Source organism: Bombina bombina, chromosome 7 (genome assembly GCF_027579735.1).
Source record: "Bombina bombina isolate aBomBom1 chromosome 7, aBomBom1.pri, whole genome shotgun sequence".
Lineage (NCBI taxonomy): Eukaryota > Metazoa > Chordata > Amphibia > Anura > Bombinatoridae > Bombina > Bombina bombina.
This window is the reverse complement of record NC_069505.1, coordinates 549,515,546-549,538,394: the sequence shown is the minus strand read 5'-3', so window position 1 is coordinate 549,538,394 and position 22,849 is coordinate 549,515,546. Positions and strand designations below refer to the sequence as shown.

General features: G+C 39.2%; 1 protein-coding gene across 1 annotated transcript; it reads left to right on the top strand.

Annotated features, from left to right (window-relative positions):
* The first annotated feature begins 162 nt into the window (after window positions 1-162).
* On the top strand, window positions 163-21,065 carry PPP1R11 (protein phosphatase 1 regulatory inhibitor subunit 11). The gene is made up of 3 exons (XM_053721856.1): window positions 163-348; window positions 12,962-13,070; window positions 18,087-21,065. The coding sequence occupies exons 1-3, from the start codon at window positions 271-273 to the stop codon at window positions 18,263-18,265; spliced, it is 366 nt and encodes a 121-aa protein (XP_053577831.1). The 5' UTR covers window positions 163-270; the 3' UTR covers window positions 18,266-21,065.
* Window positions 21,066-22,849: the final 1,784 nt, after the last annotated feature.

Genomic DNA, 22,849 nt, shown 5'->3' with positions numbered 1-22,849 from the left:
CAGCTAATAGCAGATTGAATCTTTGCAGAAACTACTATAAATACTGCATATAATAACCACGTTTAGGTACTATTATTGTGCTAATAAAAAATAGTAGTTACTGGGGTTTTTTCATGTTTGATATTACGAGGACCGGAAGGAAGGGCTAGAGCGCCCCACCTCTTCTCGTTGACTATCTGGAGTCCGCCAGCTGGTTTAGCACATTGGACCTCGGTGTGTCGGATTATCCTTCTCATCGCAATTTATTTTCTCTTGACACGTGACGTCAGCATGGCGGAGTCCTCCGGGCCTGCAAAAGGGGGAGGGGCAACGTCCAGCACCGTCACCACCGAAAATGAGACCCAACCGGTCAGTGATGTCTCTAAGCGAGCTGTCGGTGACGTCATGAGTAGTCGTGACTCCATTTTAGCTACATAACAGGGCAGTTTTGACGTCATGTGCTTTGGCTTTGACGTCGTAGAAATATGATGACACAAGATATAGCAATGCAAATAGTTGATACACATTTCTATTTAGATGGATTTATCCACTAGGAATTTATTTGAAATATTATTGGGTAGTGCCAATGTGAACACGTTCTGTGCAAGCACCAATGCGCTATTAAAGGGACATTCTGTTAAAAAATACTGTATATACATTTGTTTTAATTGAAGGGACAGTTGACTACTGTACAATTCTTGCCCCCCCCCCCCCAATGTTTTTCCAATGATAAAGTAGAATTTAAAATATACAGGAAAAATCTCCTTTAGGTTTATTTTGATATGTTTTAGTGATGGTAAACCCTAGCGTTTGTGAAACGCTAGGATTTACGAGTGCAACAAATAATGGAGACTTTCAGTCAATGGGGGGTATTTATCAAAGGTCTAGCAGACCTGATCCAACAGTACGGATAAGGTCCGCCAGACTTCGCTGAAGCGGAGAACAATACGCTCTCTGTATTCAGCATTGCATCAGCAGTTCGTGTGAGCTGCTGGTGCAACACTGCCCCCTGCAGATTTGCGGCCAATTGGCTACCAGCAGGGAGGTGTCAATCAACCCCATCGTACTCAATCAGGTTGATTTTCTGCGATGTCTCCACCTGCTCAGAGCAGGCAGACAGGGTTATGGAGCAATGGTCTTTAGGCCCTCAATCTCCCTCCGGAGCTTGATAAATGGGCCCCAAGAAGTATAAAATACTTAATGCTAAAAGTTCCTTTATTTGTCTGCAGCGTATTGCGCTGAGCGCCTCAGGCCACCCACAGCAGAACGCTATGTTTTCCAGTGAGGTGATCTTAGCCAATAGTGTGCTAGCTATCCAGCATAATGCCAGCTGACCCTCATGGCTATTGGCTAAGAGGTGGAAATGTCACCTCATTAAAAAAATAGTGTTCTGCTACTTGTGGCCTGAAGTGCCCAGCACGGTGTACACTGCAGACAAATAAAGGAACTTTCAGCATAAAGTATATTATACTTCATGACTTAAAGTTCCCTTTATTTGTTGCACTGGTAAATCCTAGCGTTTCAAAAACACTTGGGTTTTCCATCATTTTAAACAGCTGTGTTTGCTTATTGAAACTGCAACCCATTAAAATAGTCTGAGCTTATAGGGGAAGCAGACCTCCTTATCTATCTCTCTAGAGCAATTGTACATGAACATTTTAGTACCTATCTCTCCTCCCTGTATATATCTTACAGTGAAAGCTAATGGTACAGTGAAGAAATACTATTACTAGTGAATGTGCGTCTTCACTAAAGTCATCAGTGAATGTATACTACATTGTTATCTGCTCATATTCACTAGTAATAGTGTACTTCCACTGCTCATCGTTAGTGAACGTTGTAGAATGCAGCTGGTTATGTTTTTCAATGCACTGTACGTGTGATTTAAAGGACCATTTAACTTATTTCATATAACTGAAACTTGTAAAAATAAACATTTCAACAGGTTGAGTAGAACAAATGAAGTGTGTTAAAGGGACATGAAACCCAAAAAAATGATTTCACGATTCAGACAGAGCATACAATGTTAAAAAAAAGTTTCCAATTTACTTCTTTTATCAAATTTGCTTAATTCTTCTGTTATTCTTTGTTGAAGAGATGTCTGAATAGGTAGCACACATGTCTGAAACACTATATGACAGGAAATAATGCTGCCATCTAGTGATCTTGCAAATGTGTAATATTCTTGCAAAACTCCTGCCATATAGTGTTGCAGACACTTGCACGCTCCTGAGCTTACCTTCCTGCATTTCTTTCAACAAAGGATAACAAGAAAACAAAGAAAATTTGTTAATAGACGTAAATTGAAAAGTAAAAAATTGTGTGTTGTATCTGACACAAGAAATAATTATTTTGGATTTTATGTCCCTTTAAACGTCAAAAGAACGATAAAATTAATTCTAAATTTGATTCTGACTTCCTTTAAAGGGACACTAAACCCAAATTTTTTCTTTAACCCTTTGAGTGCTAAGCACTTTCCCACCTGGGTGCTAAGGTTTTCTTAAAGGGTTTTTTATATAATATTTTTAAAAATATTTTTTTTTTACTTTTTCTTTTATTTATTTCAGATCCCCAAGACTTACACCGTTGGAAAGGTTAGGCGATTACCTTTCCAACTATGGGTCTTGGGGGTCTGTAGCTGCTTAGATGCCTGAGATACAGGCTTCTAAGCAGCATGCCCCCTGCTCCTATAATTAACATTGTTAATGTTAAATAAAGTTGCGCGGTGACGTCATAACATTTATTGCGCGTGACGTCACCACGCAAAACGGAATCCATGGCGATGCCTTTCATTATGCAGCACCGATCGCCGGGGTAGGAGCGGGTGGGAGCCCCCAGATCTCCCTCAAGTTGGGAGTGTGCTAGTGACGGCTCTGAGCCGTCATTAGCACCAGAGTGGGAAACTCTGTGACGGCTCAGAGCCGTCATTAGCACTCAAGGGGTTAATGAATCAGATAGAGCATTCAATTTTAGGCAACTTTCTAATTTACTCCTATTATCAATTTTTCTTCGTGCTCTTGCTATCTTTATTTAAAAAGCAGGAATGTGAGGCATGAAAAAAAAATCTGTGACATAAATCACAAAAAAGAGGGTGCCTCCTAGTGCAATATTGCAGTGACAATGACAAATGACACTTCTTGTATTAAAATAATACTCACAAGGGTCGAAGCACCCAGTGTGGGGACTCACAGTGGCCCAGCAACACTGATCCAAACACCAGAGGACAGGGATGATCAGGAGTTCCAGATGGTCCAGATAGAGGGGGAAGTGGTGCAGGCTCTGTGGAGCATATAACAAAGAGAGGGCACCTCCTAGTGCAATATTGCAAAGGTGCTGGTAGATAACAATTCTTGTGTTGACGTGATACTCACAAAGGTTGCAGCACCCAATGTGCTAAATGGTGCAGGCTGGGGACTCACAGTGGCCCAGCAACACTGATCATCGGATAACAAAATACAATGAGCTCCAGGTGGTGGTAGAAGCAAAATAGGCTCAGGCTTCCAATAAAATCAACATATATTTATTAAAAATCTTATAAAAACAATGGGTGTAGTATGCACCCAAATAAGTAAAAAAACAATGGTAGCTACAGATCGCAACGCGTTTCTCAGCTTATCTAGCTGTTTCCTCAGGCATGTAAAAAACAATGGTAGCTACAGATCGCAACGCGTTTCTCAGCTTATCTAGCTGTTTCCTCAGGCATGGAAAAAAAGCAGGCATGGAAAAAACAATGGTAGTTACAGATCACAACGCGTTTCTCAGCTTATCTAGCTGTTTCCTCAGGCATGTAAAAAACAATGGTAGCTACAGATCGCAACGCGTTTCTCAGCTTATCTAGCTGTTTCCTCAGGCATGGAAAAAAAGCAGGCATGGAAAAAACAATGGTAGTTACAGATCACAACGCGTTTCTCAGCTTATCTAGCTGTTTCCTCAGGCATGAAAAAAAGCAGGCATGTAAAAAACAATGGTAGTTACAGTGTGCAGCGTGTTTCTCAGCTTATCTAGCTGTTTCCTCAGGCATGAAAAAAAACAGGCATGTAAAAAACAATGGTAGTTACAGATCGCAACATGTTTCTCAGCTTATCTAGCTGTTTCCTCAGGCATGAAAAAAAACAGGCATGTAAAAAACAATGGTAGTTACAGATCGCAACATGTTTCTCAGCTTATCTAGCTGTTTCCTCAGGCATGAAAAAAAACAGGCATGTAAAAAACAATGGTAGTTACAGAACACAACGCGTTTCTCAGCTTATCTAGCTGTTTCCTCAGGCATGGAAAAAAAACAGGCATGTAAAAAACAATGGTAGTTACAGATCGCAACATGTTTCTCAGCTTATCTAGCTGTTTCCTCAGGCATGAAAAAAAACAGGCATGTAAAAAACAATGGTAGTTACAGATGGCAACGCGTTACTCAGCTTATCTAGCTGTTTCCTCAGGCATGAAAAAAAACAGGCATGTAAAAAACAATGGTAGTTACAGATCGCAACGCGTTTCTCAGCTTATCTAGCTGTTTCCTCAGGCATGAAAAAAACAGGCATGTAAAAACAATGGTAGTTACAGATCGCAACGCGTTTCTCTGATTATCTAGCTGTTTCCTCAGGCATGAAAAAAGCAGGCATGTAAAAAACAATGGTAGTTACAGATCGCAACGCGTTTCTCAGCTTATCTAGCTGTTTTCTCAGGCGTCTCATGCCTGAGGAAACAGCTAGATAAGCTGAGAAACGCGTTGCGATCTGTAACTACCATTGTTTTTTACTTATTTGGGTGCATACTACACCCATTGTTTTTATAAGATTTTTAATAAATATATGTCGATTTTATTGGAAGCCTGAGCCTGTTTTGCTTCTCCCACAACCTGGAGCTTGTATTTTTGTTATCCGATGATCAGTGTTGCTGGGCCACTGTGAGTCCCCAGCCTGCACCATTTAGCACACTGGGTGCTTCAACCCTTGTGAGTATTATTTTAATAGAAGAAGTGTCATTTGTCACTGCAATATTGCACTAGGAGACACCCTCTTTTTTGTGATTTATTTCACAGATGTTTTGTTCTCGATTGTCATCCATGAGAGGAGCTGCCCGCACTCTACACACCTGCACTTTAATCATAGTGATCGATGTTTTTGGATGTCCACCTACATCTGGATCCTGTTTCAATTGAAGGACTCGGTTAAGGCATTAATATCAATTTTTGTACACATCTGTCACATATTAATGTTACATATACTCTTATAATATTATTGTGACTATTGTATTGAATAGTGCACTGATAAGTCTACATATCCTGTGTCATAACTCACTCTAGCGCCCCCTTTAGCTGGATATTTAGGTATCACAGCAGTAGTAGTTATGTGATGCATAGGAGCCAGCCCATTTTTGTTTGAGAACCTGGGTTATGCTTGCTTATTGGTGGGTAAATGTAAGCCTCCAATAAACAAGCGCTATCCATGGTGCTGAACCTAAAATGGGCTGGCTGCTAAGATTTACATTCCTGATTTTAAAATAAAGATAGCAAGAGAACGAAGAAAAATTGAAAATAGCAGTAAATTAAAAAGTTGCTTAAAATGTCATGCTCTATCTGAATCATGAAAGAAAAAAATTGGGTTCAGTGTCCCTTTAAAGTTCCCACATCTTCCCTTAAAATCCCTGCAGGCCGACTGCCCCATTGCTAGAGGGGGATTTCTCACATTGCGATAGACACCAAGCACAAGTTAGCCTTTGTTTCCTTGCAGTGTGCACATTCCAATATAAAAGGCAAAACAGCTCAGCTTTGTCGGCAGTCAAAGCTGGATCTGTTACCTGTCTAGTAATGTGCACCTGCAAAGCTCCAGATTTGTATAGAATTACTTTTTTTATTTGTGTCAGCAGAAACATTCAATGTCCGTTTTGCACTCACTAAACTGTTACTGTTTTGCAACAACTTTTCACAAGAAATCAAAGATGACTCATCTGCAATCAACTAATTGTTGTCGTCGTCCCCAGGGCGTTCAGCCCCTTTGCACAAATGTCACTGCCCAGGGGGAAACAATGATTAGTTGATTGCAGATGTGTCATCTGTCAATCAAATGGTGAAAATGGCAACCGGAGCTTCAGGTATTATCCGTGTAAGCTTTTATAGTGGAATTGCACTGAAGATTAGTATCTACTAACGATTTCATGAATTAAACTCTCATTCATTTTTTAACTGCTGTCGTTTCACTTTAGCTAATAGGTTTTTGACATTCACTTTAAGGCTAACAAACACTAGAGGGTATAGACTCACTAGTAGTGAATGTGAATTTATGGTTTTCTAACAATTTCTTTACCATTCATCTATGGCTTTAGTGAAGGTGACATTTACTAGTAATAGTACCTTTACTGTACCATCCGCTTTTTTGTAACACACACAAACATATATATATACAGGTAGCCCTCAGTTTACACCGGGGTTAGGTTCCAGAAGGAATGGTTGTAAATCGAAACCGTTGTAAATTGAAACCCAGTTTATAATGTAAGTCAATGGGAAGTGAGGGAGATAGGTTCCAGGCCCCTCTCAAAATTGTCATAAGTAACACCTAAAACATTATTTTTAAAGCTTTGAAATGAAGACTTTAAATGCTAAACAGCATTATAAACCTAATAAAATAATCACACAACACAGACTTCACTTGCATTTTTCTGCAAATAGTTCTTTCTATGCATTCCAATCTGGACTGATTTATAGACAGGAAGATCTTGTTCCTTTGAAATCTGCTCAATAGCTCAGGTCTGGTTAAACTGATTAATTTCAGCTTGCTTGGCTTTGCTGCAACACAAGCGGACAGCTCCACCTACTGGCTATTTTAATAAATGCACTGCTTCTCAATGCTTTTCAATAGCAGTCACATGACTGGAAAAAAAGGTTGTTATTCTGAAACGGTGTAAATTGAACCGTTGTAAAACGAGGGCCACCTGTACTTACATACATACACACCCCTCTGGAAAAAAATTAACAGACCACTGCAAAATGATCAGTTTCTCTCTAATTTTACTATTTATATGTATGTGTTTAATTAAAAAGAACATTTTTGTTATATTCTATAAACTACTGACAGCATTTCTCCCAAATAAAAATATTGTCATTTAGAGCAGTTCTTTACAGAAAATGACAACTGGGCAAAATATCACAAAAGATGCAGGCCTAGATTTAGAGTTTGGCGTTAGCCGTCAAAACCAGCGTTAGAGGCTCCTAACGCTGGTTTTGGGCTACCGCTGGTATTTAGAGTCGTGTAGGTAAGGGTCTAACGCTCACTTTCCAGCCGCGACTGTTCCATACCGCAGATCCCCTTACGTCAATTGCGTATCCTATCTTTTCAATGGGATCTTTCTAACGCCGGTATTTAGAGTCGTGGCTGAAGTGAGCGTTAGAACTCTAACAACAAAACTCCAGCCGCAGAGAAAAGCCAGGAGTTAAGAGCTTTCTGGGCTAACACTGGTTCATAAAGCTCTTAACTATGTGCTCTAAAGTACACTAACACCCATAAACTACCTATGCACCCCTAAACCAAGGCCCCCCCACATCGCCGCCACTCTATTAAAAATGTTTAACCCCTAATCTGCTGACCGCACACTGCCGCCACTTACATTATCCCTATGTACCCCTAATCTGCTGCCCCTAACACCGCCGACCCCTATATTATATTTATTAACCCCTAATCTGCCGCCCCCAACGTCGCCTCCACCTACCTACAATTTTTAACCCCTAATCTGCCGACCGGACCTCACCGCCACTATAATAAATGTATTAACCCCTAATCCGCCTCACTCCCGCCTAAATAACCCTATAATAAATAGTATTAACCCCTAATCTGCCCTCCCTAACATCGCCGACACCTAACTTCAAGTATTAACCCCTAATCTGCCGACCGGACCTCACCGCTACTCTAATAAATTTATTAACCCCTAAAGCTAAGTCTAACCCTAACCCCCCCTAAGTTAAATATAATTTAAATCTAACTAAATAAATTAACTCTTATTAAATAAATTATTCCTATTTAAAGCTAAATACTTACCTGTAAAATAAACCCTAATATAGCTACAATATAAATTATAATTATATTGTAGCTATTTTAGGGTTTATATTTATTTTACAGGCAACTTTGTATTTATTTTAACCAGGTACAATAGCTATTAAATAGTTAAGAACTATTTAATAGCTACCTAGTTAAAATAATTACAAAATTACCTGTAAAATAAATCCTAACCTAAGTTACAATTAAATCTAACACTACACTAGCAATAAATGAATTAAATAAAATACCTACAATTATCTACAATTAAACCTAACACTACACTATCAATAAATAAATTAAATACCTACAAATAAATACAATTAAATAAACTAACTAAAGTACAAAAAATAAAAAAGCTAAGTTACAAAAAATAAAAAAATTAATTACAAACATAATAAAAATATTACAAAATTTTAAACTAATTACACCTACTCTAAGCCCCCTAATAAAATAACAAAGCCCCCAAAATAAAAAAATGCCCTACCCTATTCTAAAATTAAAATAGAAAAGCTCTTTTACCTTACCAGCCCTTAAAAGGGCCTTTTGCGGGGCATACCCCAGAGAATTCAGCTCTTTTGCCTGTAAAAAAAAAACATACAATACCCCCCCCAACATTACAACCCACGACCCACATACCCCTAATCTAACCCAAACCCCCCTTAAATAAACCTAACACTAAGCCCCTGAAGATCTTCCTACCTTGTCTTCACCATGCCAGGTATCACCGATCACTCCAGGCTCCGAAGTCTTCATCCAAGCCCAAGCGGGGGCTGAAGATCCATCATCCGGCTGAAGTCTTCTATCAAGCGGCGGCTGAAGAGGTCCAGAAGAGGCTCCAAAGTCTTCCTCCTATCCGGGCAGAAGAGTAGATCCGGACCGGCAACCATCTTCTTCCAAGCGGTGACAAGCGGCTCCATCTTGAAGACCTCCGGCACGGATCCATCCTCTTCTTGCGACGTCCTAAGTCCGAATGAAGGTTCCTTTAAATGACGTCATCCAAGATGGCGTCCCTCGATTTCCGATTGGCTGATCAGCCAATAGAATGCGAGCTCAATCTGATTGGCTGATTGGATCAGCCAATCGGATTGAACTTGAATCTGATTGGCTGATTCCATCAGCCAATCAGATTTTTCCTACCTTAATTCCGATTGGCTGATAGAATCCTATCAGCCAATCGGAATTCGAGGGACGCCATCTTGGATGACGTAATTTAAAGGAACCTTCATTCGGACTTAGGACGTCGCAAGAAGCGGATGGATCCGCGCCGGAGGTCTTCAAGATGGAGCCGCTTGTCACCGCTTGGAAGAAGATGGTTGCCGGTCGGATCTACTCTTCTGCCCGGATAGAAGGAAGACTTTGGAGCCTCTTCTGGACCTCTTCAGCCGCCGCTTGATAGAAGACTTCAGCCGGATGATGGATCGCCAGCCCCCGCTTGGGCTTGGATGAAGACTTCGGAGCCTGGAGCGATCGGTGATACCTGGCATGGTGAAGACAAGGTAGGAAGATCTTCAGGGGCTTAGTGTTAGGTTTATTTAAGGGGGGTTTGGGTTAGATTAGGGGTATGTGGGTGGTGGGTTGTAATGTTGGGGGGGGTATTGTATGTTTTTTTTTACAGGCAAAAGAGCTGAATTCTTTGCGGTATGCCCCGCAAAAGGCCCTTTTAAGGGCTGGTAAGGTAAAAGAGCTTTTCTATTTTAATTTTAGAATAGGGTAGGGCATTTTTTTTATTTTGGAGGGCTTTGTTATTTTATTAGGGGGCTTAGAGTAGGTGTAATTAGCTTAAAATTGTTGTAATATTTTTATTATGTTTGTAATTATTTTTTTTATTTTTTGTAACTTAGCTTTTTTTTATTTTTTGTAATTTAGTTAGTTTATTTAATTGTATTTATTTGTAGGTATTTTATTTAATTATTTTATTGCTAGTGTAGTGTTAGGTTTAATTGTAACTTAGGTTAGGATTTATTTTACAGGTAATTTTGTAATTATTTTAACTAGGTAGCTATTAAATAGTTATTAACTATTTAATAGCTATTGTACCTGGTTAAAATAAATACAAAGTTGCCTATAAAATAAATATTAATCCTAAAATAGCTACAATATAATTATAATTTATATTGTAGCTATATTAGGGTTTATTTTACAGGTAAGTATTTAGCTTTAAATAGAAATAATTTATTTAATAAGAGTTAATTTATTTCGTTAGATTTAAATTATATTTAACTTAGGGGGGTGTTAGTGTTAGGGTTAGACTTAGCTTTAGGGGTTAATAAATTTATTAGAGTAGCGGCGAGGTCCGGTCGGCAGATTAGGGGTTAATTATTGTAGTTAGGTGGAGGCGACGGGTGGCGGCAGATTAGGGGTTAATAAATATAATATAGGGGTCGGCGGTGTTAGGGGTAGCAGATTAGGGGTACATAGGGATAACGTAGGTTGCGGCGGTGTACGGAGCGGCAGATTAGGGGTTAAAAAAATATGCAGGTGTCAGCGATAGCGGGGGCGGCAGATTAGGGGTTAATAAGTGTAAGGTTAGGGGTGTTTAGACTCGGGGTACATGTTAGGGTGTTAGGTGCAGACTTAGGAAGTGTTTCCCCATAGGAAACAATGGGGCTGCGTTAGGAGCTTAACCCTGCTTTTTTGCAGGTGTTAAGTTTTTTTTCAGATCAAACTGCCCCATTGTTTCCTATGGGGATATCGTGCACGAGCACGTTTTTGAAGCTGGCCGCGTCCGTAAGCACCGCTGGTATTGAGAGTTGCAGTGGCGGTAAATTATGCTCTACGCTCCCTTTTTGGAGCCTAACGCAGCCATTCTGTGAACTCTAAATACCAGCGGTATTTAAAAGGTGCAGGGGAAAAAAAGCATGCGTTAGCTGCGCGGGTCGTTACCGACAAAACTCTAAATCTAGGCGGCAGTGATTTCAGACCTCAAATAATGCAAAGAAAACAAGTTCATATTAATTTTTAAACAACACTATACTGATGTTTTAACTTGGCAAGAGTTCAGAGATATTTGGTGGAATAACGCTGATTTTCAGCAAAAAAAAAAAAAGGTTACAAAAGCAGCCTCTAAAATCCAAAAAGTTTATTGAAAATACATCATTAAAACAGCCAAAGTACATATGGACACCATTCCATCAGTGTAGTAAGTCTTACCCGTTTTGGCTAAACAGTGCAGTAATCATAGACCATACATTACATCAGGTGTGGTACACTTTTAAAAGGTTAACACAATTTCTATTGGTTAATAACAAACACCACCCCTTCTTACATTGATAGAGTAAACTACTTTAACCCTTAATTCAAAAAGTGATTATACAGGTAAAGAGTGGAAAACTGATTACACTTTACAAATACAGTTTATAGCTCAAAGATATTCCAAAAAAATATGTTTCATAAATCTTATCCTCAATATTTATGTATAAAAGAGAAATAAAAATAAAATAAAAACGTATATAGAATGTAAACATAGAATAACATATTAAGTAATATTTATCATCAGGGCTTGACAAAGAATTTTACCCCTGGTGCCTAACTTTTTGGATTATTCTCCATATATCTTTATACAAAAACCACTGTCTGGTTCCTAAAAGTGTGCCTGGCTCCTAAATATTCTTACTGGCTCCTAAATTTTAAACAGATTTGTTGAACCCCTGTCTATCATTCCCAATAGTTTATAATATCGTTCTCTGAATTGAAGCCATTAGGAACCAGAGTACTCATGTATCCAATAAACCTTCTGTCTCGCAATAATGCTCCACCTATCACATCCCTCTGGAGAATCTTAATAACCTATTGCATTCCATCACGTTCAAGTGCTTCAACATTTAGGTATCATGTCCTATTAGAATATTTAGGAGCAAGACATTGATATTTGTATATAGATATATGGAGAATAACCAAAACAATTAGGAGCATACAGAGAGAGAAGCACTCTACCGGGAACAAACAACAGCTCATCAGCTAGTTCTTTGGTGATTTACCACCCGGAAGCAGCCTCTTTTAGACCAGTGTGCTTTTCACAGAGGAAAACTTTCCTGAAGTATATTAGTCTGATCCCGCCAAGTAAGGTCAGTCCAGCACTGAAATACCAGGCAATTCTCCTCTGAACAAGGAACATGACATCCCCAGACGATTGTTTCGGCCTCCTATGGGCCTCGTCAGTGAGGTGTAGCCACATTCCTCTAAGCACACTGGGCAAGGAGTCCACGTCTGGTTTCCCCATCACCCATTGCCTGGTATTTCGGGGCTGGACTGACCTTACTTGGCGGGATCAGACTAATATACTTCAGGAAAGTTTTCCTCTGTGAAAAGCACACTGGTCTAAAAGAGGCTGATTCCGGGTGGTAAATCGCCAAAGAACTAGCTGATGAGCTGTTGTTCGTTCCTGGTAGAGCGCTTCTCTCTTCGTATGCAAATTAATATGACCCTGGGGAAGTCTCCCTATGGGTGATGGGGGAAACCAGACGTGGACTCCGTGCCCAGTGTGCTTAGAGGAATGTGGCTGCACCTCACTGACGAGGCCCATAGGAGGCCGAAACGATCGTCTGGGGGTTGTCATGTTCCTTGTTCAGAGGAGAATTGCCTGGTATTTTGGGGCTGGACTGACCTTACTTGGCAGGATCAGACTGATATACTTCAGGAAAGTTTTCCTCTGTGAAAAGCACACTGGTCTAAAAGAGGCTGCTTCTGGGTTGTAAATCGCCAAAGAACTAGCTGATGAGCTGTTGTTCATTCCTGGTAGAGCGCTTCTCTCTTCGTATGCAAATTACATTTTTAGGAGCCAGTGTCTCACTGGCTCCTTGGTTTGTTGAGCCCTGGTCTAAAGGGTGTATGTAGAATCGTATCCACAGTATACCTATCAGTAGGATAATTCCACAGATTTGTGACATTATTGCTGGATAAATGGCCTACTTATCTTATATAATGTATACTTCCTATAGCATATTTTTATTTTGTTACAGGAACATCGTTCACTGACCTTGAAGCTGAGAAAGAGGAAGCCGGACAAGAAGGTGGAATGGACGTGCGACACTGTGGACAACGAACACCTGGGGAGACGTTCTTCCAAGTGTGAGAGAGCTATATTACTGGTTTGCTCTATAGTGTAAATAGGGCGAACCAAGGAATCAAACGCTACCACTAACTAGGGAAAGGCAAGAGGAACGAAGAAGCACAGGGAAGAACTGGAGGATTAATGTGTGCAGTCCGATAGGCAACTTAGGGCCTATGACCTTAGTGATCTTTAATTTCCCATAATAAGGGAACAATTATAAGAATTCTATGCACCATAGGTTTGATTAAAGGGATAGTCTACTCCAGAATTGTTATTGTTTAAAAAGATAGATAATCCCTTTATTACCCATTCCCCCGTTTTGCATAACCAACACTGTTATATTAATTTAATTTTTCCCTCTGTGATTACCTTGTATCTAAGTCTCTGCAAAGAGCCCCCTTATCTTAGTGCTTTTGACAGACTTGCATTTTAGCCAATCGGTGCCCTCTCGTAAGTAACTCTACGAGCGTGAGCACAATGTTATCTCTATGGCACACATGAACTAACGCTCTCTAGCTGTGAATAAGAGTCGGCCTTCAAGGGCTTAGAAATTAGCATATGAGCCTACCTAGGTTTAGCTTTCAACTAAGAATACCAAAAAAACAGCAAATTCTATGATAAAAGTGAATTGGAAAGTTTTAAATTGCATGTCCTATCTGAATCCTGAAAGTTTAATTTTGACTAGACTGTCCCTTTAAGGATATTACAGCTGCAAGCATGTCACTCAGCAAAACTACTGCAGCAATATTTCCACACCAGTAATTATTTCATTTTTATAGTCACAACAAGGTCAACTAAAGGTTTTAAGGGGAAGGGCAAAAAGTTTTGTTTACCATATAACATAGTGCAAACAATTTCCTTTTCCTGGTAGGGAAGTTTGTGAGACAGTAAGGAACAAATATATGGATAGAAGGTTTTTTAGTCTCTCCCTAAGGGCTTTGTCAAAGTAAATATGTATATGTGTTCAGGTCAGATTTATAGATTACCAATGTCTGTCCGACATACGCTGAACTGCTTGTGCAATGCCGCCCCCTGCAGATTTGTGGCCAATCGGCCGCTAGCAGGGGGTGTCAATCAGCCCAATCATTTAGGAACGGGCGGATTGAAGACCGCAGCCTCAGAGGTAGCGGACAAGCTATGGGGCAGCATGGCCCTTGTTTGCGCGCACGTTTCAGGCTCGCCGGAAACAGCAGTTATGAAGCAGCGTTCTTTAGACCGCTGCTTCATAACTGCTGTTTCCGACGAGCCTGAAACGTGCGCGGAAATAAGGGCCAGGCCCTTGTTAGATCTACCCCAAAGGCTAGATAGATGACGTATTCAAAGCAAAGATTAGGCCGGAAATAATATGCACTTGTTTTGCTATAAAATTAGATTGTATATTTAAATATCTAAAAATAAAGTTTGTTCTTAAAGGGACAGTAAAGTCAAAATTAAACTTCCATGATTCAGATAGAGCAGCAATTTTAAACAACTTTCCAGTTTACTTCTGTTATCAATTTTGCTTTATTCTCGTGGTGCCTTTTATTGAAAAGATAAACTAGGTGTGCTCATAAGAGCTCAGGAGTGTGCACGTGTCTTTAGTACTCTATGGCAGCAGCGTTTTGTAACATTGTATAAAAAGCTGCAGATAATTTTACAAAACGCTGCTGCCATAAAGTACTAAAGACACGTGCACACTCCTGAGCTCTTATGAGCCTACCATGTTTTACTCTTCAATAAAAGATACCAAGAGAACAACCCAAATTTGATAACAGCAGTAAATTGGAACATTGTTTAAAATTACATGCTCTGAGTCACAAGAGTTTCATTTTGACTTTACTGTTCCTTTAAAGGGGCATGAAACTTTTTTTGTGTGATTCAGACAGCACACAATTTTAGAAACATTTACAAGTAACTTCTATTATCAACCTTGCTTTGTTGTCATGGTATTCTTTGTTAAAGAGATACCTAGGTATGTGCTCATTCTTGGTTCACTACATGGCAGGAAATGGTGCTGCCATCTAGTGCTTTTACATATGTATAACATTAGTGTAAAACTGCTGCCATCTATTGCTTTTACATATGTATAACATTAGTGTAAAACTGCTGCCATCTAGTGCTTTTACAGATGTATAACATTAATGTAAAACTGCTGCCATCTAGTGCTTTTACAGATGTACAACAGTGTAAAACTGCTTCCATCTAGTGATTTTACAGATGTATAACCTTAGTGTTAAACTGCTGCCATCTAGTGCTTTTACAGATGTATAACATTAGTGTAAAACTGCTGCCATCTAGTGCTTTTACAGATGTATAACATTCGTGCAAAACTGCTGCCATCTAGTGCTTTTACAGATGTATAACATTCGTGTAAAACTGCTGCCATCTAGTGCTTTTACAGATGTATAACATTCGTGCAAAACTGCTGCCAGCTAGTGCTTTTACAGATGTATAACATTCGTACAAAACTGCTGCCATCTAGTGCTTTTACAGATGTATAACATTCGTGCAAAACTGCTACCATCTAGTGCTTTTACAGATGTATAACATTCGTGCAAAACTGCTGCCATCTAGTGCTTTTACAGATGTATAACATTCGTGTTAAACTGCTGCCATCTAGTGCTTTTACAGATGTATAACATTCGTGTTAAACTGCTGATATCTAGTTCTTTTACAGATGTATAACATTAGTGTAAAACCGCTGCCATCTAGTGCTTTTACAGATGTATAACATTTAGTGTAAAACTGCTGCCATCTAGTGCTTTTACAGATGTATAACATTTGTGCAAAACTGCTGCCATCTAGTGCTTTTACAGATGTATAACATTAGTGCAAAACTACTGCCATCTAGTGCTTTTACAGATGTATAATATTCGTGCAAAACCGCTGCCATCTAGTGCTTTTACAGATGTATAACATTAGTGCAAAACTGCTGCCATCTAGTGCTTTTACAGATGTATAACATTTAGTGTAAAAGTGCTGCCATCTAGTGCTTTTACAGATGTATAACATTAGTGTAAAACCGCTGCCATCTAGTGCTTTTACAGATGTATAACATTTAGTGTAAAACTGCTGCCATCTAGTGCTTTTACAGATGTATAACATTAGTGTAAAACTGCTGCCATCTAGTGCTTTTACAGATGTATAACATTTAGTGTAAAACTGCTGCTATCTAGTGCTTTTACAGATGTATAACATTTAGTGTAAAAGTGCTGCCATCTAGTGCTTTTACAGATGTATAACATTTGTGCAAAACTGCTGCCATCTAGTGCTTTTACAGATGTATAACATTAGTGCAAAACTGCTGCGATCTAGTGCTTTTACAGATGTATAATATTCGTGCAAAACCGCTGCCATCTAGTGCTTTTACAGATGTATAACATTTGTGCAAAACTGCTGCCATCTAGTGCTTTTACAGATGTATAACATTAGTGCAAAACTGCTGCCATCTAGTGCTTTTACAGATGTATAATATTCGTGCAAAACCGCTGCCATCTAGTGCTTTTACAGATGTATAACATTAGTGCAAAACTGCTGCCATCTAGTGCTTTTACAGATGTATAACATTTAGTGTAAAACTGCTGCCATCTAGTGCTTTTACAGATGTATAACATTTAGTGTAAAACTGCTGCCATCTAGTGCTTTTACAGATGTATAACATTTAGTGTAAAACTGCTGCCATCTAGTGCTTTTACAGATGTATAACATTCGTGCAAAACTGCTGCCATCTAGTGCAGCAGACACCTTCCTTATTTTTAACACAATATGCCAAGAAAATGAAGACAATTTGATAATAGAAGTACATTGGAAATTTGCTTTAAATGACATGCTCTTTTTGAATAATAAAATTATTAAGCAACTTTCAAATCTACTTCTAATATCTAATTTGCTTCATTCTCTTGGTATTCTTTGTTGAAAAGCACACCTAGGTAAGCTCAAGAGCAGCAATGCTTAACTGGATGCTAGCTGCTGATTGGTGGCTGCACATATATGCCTCTTGTGTTCAGCTAGCTCCCAGTAGTACTTTACTGCTCCTTCAACAAAAGGATACCTAGAAATGAAGCAAATTAGATTATAGAATTAAATTGGAATTTTGTTTAAAACTGGAACTGAAAACTCCATTATTTTTAGAATTAAATTATAGGAAAAGGGGATGAAAACAAATTCAAGTAAATTGCAAATATATTTTTTTACTACATAGAACCAAACTCAAAATGTTTAATGTAATAGGACAGTCTAGTCAAAATTATGATTCATGTAGGGCATGCAACTTTATACAACTTTCTAATTTACTTTTATCATTCAATTTTGCTTTGTTTTCTTGGTATTCTTTGTGGAAAGCTAAACCTAGGTAGGCTCATATGCTTATTTCTAATCCCTTAAAGACCGCCTCTTACCTCAATGCATTTTGACAGTTTTTCACAGCTAGACTTATGAGAGGGCACTGATTGGCTAAAATGCAGGTCTGTCAAAAGAACTGAGATAAGGGGCAGTCTGCAGAGGCTTAGATACAAGGTAATCACAGAGGTAAAAAGTATATTATTATAACTACATTTTTAAGTAGACTGTCCCTTTAAGGAAACCAAAGTCCAAACACTCCAAGGGGCCAATTTATCAAACTACTGCAGCATATTACCGTCTGTTGCCGGTGCGGCTGCTCACCATCGTATTGGTTCTTGGAGAGTGTCATGACAGCACTGGACCTATATGGCAGCGATTCCATTAAATGCAAAGGAGAGGTGGTTTGCGCTGCATTAGAAGAAAGACTTGTCAGCATTAGCAGTAATAGTCGAATACCAGATAGGCTGTGGATGTCACGTCCCGCCTTACCCTAGAATTGTATAAGAAATCTGTATATACTGGCTCTAAGATGCACAAATACTTTTCTTAATAAACTTCATTTTCTCTCCATTTTTTCTTTCCGTTTCCTTCCTCACTGTTTCCGTTTCTGTCCTTTTCTCCCCCACTTTCTTTTTATGTCTTTCTGTATTTTTTTTTTTTTGTCTTTCATTCTTTACGTGAAATCCTTTTGTGAAGTCTTTTCTCTTTTCCAGGCTGCTGCATCTATGAGAAGCCTAGACCATTCGGCGAGAGCTCAACTGAGAGTGAAGATGATGAAGACAGCTGCTGTGATAGTTCTAACTGCATCCGTGGCCACAAAAAGAGAGGACACGGAAACACTGACCCACCTCCACCAGGCCACGATAAAGCACCTGGCAGAATGCAACACTAAGAAAGCCAAGAGAGACAGTCTATGTCCTTGAGGAACAATAGGGAGCCGCTATCTCTCGCTCTTTCTGTCTCTTTTCATTTTAATGAGAGTGACACAAGCAGATCAAGTATTGCGTTGTCTCGTATGATAGTCTTTTTTTGTTTGGGCATTCAGGGCAGTAATAAGAGAGATGGCGACAATAACACCTATTAGTCTCTCTCTTACTATTTATTGGAGGCGGTGTAGTCTGCTGCGACAAGTAACCGTTGTCTCTCCATGATTTATGAGGACCACTGCAGAACGTGGGGTATTTTTTCCTGCTCTTTTACAGCACAGCACCAGCTAAAACTATAAAGTGTTATCTCTTAACAGCTGTCTCCAGGAAAGAATGAAATCATTGAATGTATGAGCATGTCTCTATGGGCAGTGTTTGCACTTCCATTTTCATTCTTTTTCTTATCTTTTTCTATTACCGCAGTAATGTAGCCCATTGAATGTAGACATTTAAACTATTCCACCCACCAATGGTCCTGTCACTCGCAATGATACTGATGCCATTAAATGCAATGCATGGATTTAATTTATTATAGTATATACTTACCTTGGAAGGTGATCTACACTGTATAGACATTACATTAACCTCTTTAGTGCACCATATAATGCTTCATTATTGTGTATTATATAGTTACATTTTATATTTGTGTTGCTCAGCAGATGCTATACTACATAACGTCTTATGTCTCAAAATTAGTTTTCATGATGGTTTCTGTTATAATCTCTTTTAACTGCATTATCCCCCCTTTAATTGGCCACTCAATATATCTTCTTCCTATAGCATTCCAGTTTCCAAATATTGATACACATCACTTCCTCGGAAATCAATATCAATTAAAGGCTTCTATACCTCCATGTAAATGCTATATAAAACATATGATTACATAAACTATGTTATAAATCATTATTTATAAAGCCTGACTCCATATACACATCATAGCAATGTGCTATATAGGTTTGCTGTATTGCTTATACCACTGCTCTGTGCAACATCACAGAGCTTTTACTGTGGTACCATATACGATCTGCAGTTATATGTTACTGGTACATGTAAAAGGCTATTGCTCCATATAGTCTTTCCCTGTTACTCATCATATTGCTTAAAATTACCTCCCCCTATATGTGATCCTATTGCATCATATAAACTTTCTCTATAACTTCTATTGCTCTGTTTAATCTCTCCCTATAACTCCTCCCTATAACTCTCCCTATAACTCTCCCTATAACTCCTCCATATAACCCTCCCTATAACTCCTCCATATAACCCTCCCTATTGCTCCATATAACCCCCCCTCTATAACTTCTATTGCTCTAAATAACCCACCCTATAATTTCTCCTATTGCTCTATATAACCTCTCTATATAACTCCTCCTATTGCTCCATATGACTTTCCCTATAACTCCTATTGCTCCACATAACCTCTCCCTATAAGTCCTATTGCTCCATATAACCCTCCCTATAACTCCTATTGCTTCATATGACTCTCCCTATAACTCCTATTGCTCCACATAACCTCTCCCTATAAGTCCTATTGCTCCATATAACCCTCCCTATAACTCCTATTGCTTCATATGACTCTCCCTATAACTCCTATTGCTCCACATAACCTCTCCCTATAAGTCCTATTGCTCCATATAACCCTCCCTATAACTCCTATTGCTTCATATGACTCTCCCTATAACTCCTATTGCTCCACATAACCTCTCCCTATAACTCCTATTGCTCCATATGACTCTCCCTATAACTCCTATTGCTTCATATGACTCTCCCTATAACTCCTATTGCTCCATATAACCCTCCCTATAACTCATATTGCTTCATATGACTCTCCCTGTAACTCCTATTGCTCCATATAACCCTTCCTATAACTCCTATTGCTTCATATGACTCTCCCTATAACTCCTATTGCTCCACATAACCTCTCCCTATAACTCCTATTGCTCCATATGACTCTCCCTATAACTCCTATTGCTCCACATAACCTCTCCCTATAACTCCTATTGCTCCATATGACTCTCCCTATAACTCCTATTGCTCCACATAACCTCTCCCTATAAGTCCTATTGCTCCATATAACCCTCCCTATAACTCCTATTGCTTCATATGACTCTCCCTATAACTCCTATTGCTCCACATAACCTCTCCCTATAAGTCTTATTGTGCCATATAACCCTCCCTATAACTCCTATTGCTTCATATGACTCTCCCTATAACTCCTATTGCTCCACATAACCTCTCCCTATAAGTCTTATTGTGCCATATGACCACTCTCTATAACTCCTATTGCTTCATATGACTCTCCCTATAACTCCTGTTGCTCCACATAACCTCTCCTTATAACTCCTCCTATTCTCTGTATAGCCTCTCCCTATAACCGCCTATTTCTCTATATAACCCCTCTTTATCTCTATAAAAACCCTCCCTATTATTCATTCTATTGCTCCATATAACCTTCACTATCTCTTCGATAACATATAACCATTTTTTATTTTGTGTACTAACCTTATTACTCCTCACATATAACTGTCCTCTATTAAAACACTTTTTCCTCAGTCCTCGTTTAGCTTGATATAATCATCTTTAGTTTTCCAGAACATCCATTTTGAATTGATTTGTTGACATGTGCACGATTAGCTGCTAAGCTTTAATTACCTAAAGGACCTAGGATGAATAGGTCTTAAATCTTTATTGTTAATTTTGCTATATTTTTCTGATCTGTATATTGTGTATTATTTTGCTTTTGAAAGTAAAGATTTTTGTTTGTTATCTGCTGTATGTACTTTTATACTTCTACTAGAATTTATAAAAGCATTAAATATAGAGGCAATATTGAAAGTGTGTCGTGGTAAAGACATTAAACCCCATTTTTTTGCTTTCATGATTTAAAATGAACATGCAATTTTAAACAAATTTGAAATGTACTTCTTTTATCTAATTTGCTTCATTCTCTTAATATCCTTTGCTGAAAAGCATATTTAGATAGGCTCAGAAGCTGCCTATTGGTGGCTGCACAGAGAGGACTCGTGTGATTGGCTTACCCATGTGCATTGATATTTCTTCAACCAAGGATATCAAAAGAATGAATCAAATTAGATCATTTTTAAATTGGGATGTTGTTTAACCCCGTAACGACCAAGGACGTGTCAGGCACGTCCTACTAAAAAATACAGTTAGTGACCAAGGACGTGCCTGACACATCCTCTGGGGTTTAAAGCGATGGTGATCGCTTCCAGACGCTTTCAGGGTATTGCAGTGATGCCTCAATGCTTAGATCCATTCACACTGATGTGTGCACTATGAGTCGGGACTCCCTACTTCCAAAATTTCCACCCCAACTTTCTATAACTGTTGATAACATCATTACCCCAACTCCGCATGCCCAATGTCTTGGATTTACATGACTCAAATCTCTCATTCCCCACATCCAGTCTTTGGCCAATTCCTGCCACTTCTACCTTAAAAAAAAAATCTCCAAATTTCACAACTTTTTCAACACAAGACACAACTAAGACTTTAATCCACTCTCATTATCTACATCCTTTCCAGCCTCCCTTGTAGCCGTCTACCTTACAATCCATAATAAATGCCTCTGCCAGGCTGATCTTCCTTACATGTCGCCCTTCCTCTAACCTCCAGAATAAAACACAAAATCCTGACTGACATTCAAGGCTCTCAATAACACTGCCCCCTCCCCAAATCTCTGACCTTGTCTCCAGATACTTTCCCTACCTTCACCTTCAATCTGCTCATGACCTCCTCTCTTGTTACCTCCTCACATTCCCGTCTACAGGACTTCTCCAGTTTGGCCCCTATTTTGTAGAACTCGCCTGCCTCGCTCCACAAGACTCTCCTCCGAGCCCAGCTTCTTTGTAGTTGACCTTCTTGAGAGCTGATTTACAACAGTGTAGTTCTTGGCAGGGCCCTTTATCCCTTTGACTCCCATAATTGTTACCTTGCATATTAGACACGTTTATAATGCTGCAAAATATGTTGGTGCTCTAAAAAAAAATAATATATGCATAGCCACCATTTAGCAACTAGCTCCCAGTAGTGTGTTGCTGCTCCTGAGCCTACCTAGGTATACTGTTCAACAAAGGACTTAATTGTTACTTTACTATCCCTTTAACCCCTTAACCTATGATGACCTATAAAAATGTTGTGCGGTACTTTGCTTATTGTACCGCACAACTTATATCTATGCTGGAGCTGCAGGAAGCTCCAGCAGTTGAGCTGGAGCTCCGGGCATCTGCCTGCATATGGATGATCGGTGCTCTGGTTCCATATGAAGGCAGATGCCAGATTGTTACAGGCGGTGACATTGTGTCACTGTCTAACATTCATCTGCTGGTGCCAGCGGGAGGTGTGGTTGGGAATCCGGAAGACAGGTGGGTGGTCCCCCTTCGAAAACTAGTTAGAAGGGGGAAGGTTAGAGAGCTGTTTGGGAGGGATCAGGGAGGTTGGACGGTAAGGGGGATCCTACACTGCAGAAAATAGAAAAAAAATATTTAATAAAATAAATTTCTTTTCCTACAGGTTTCTGTAAGGAGTAT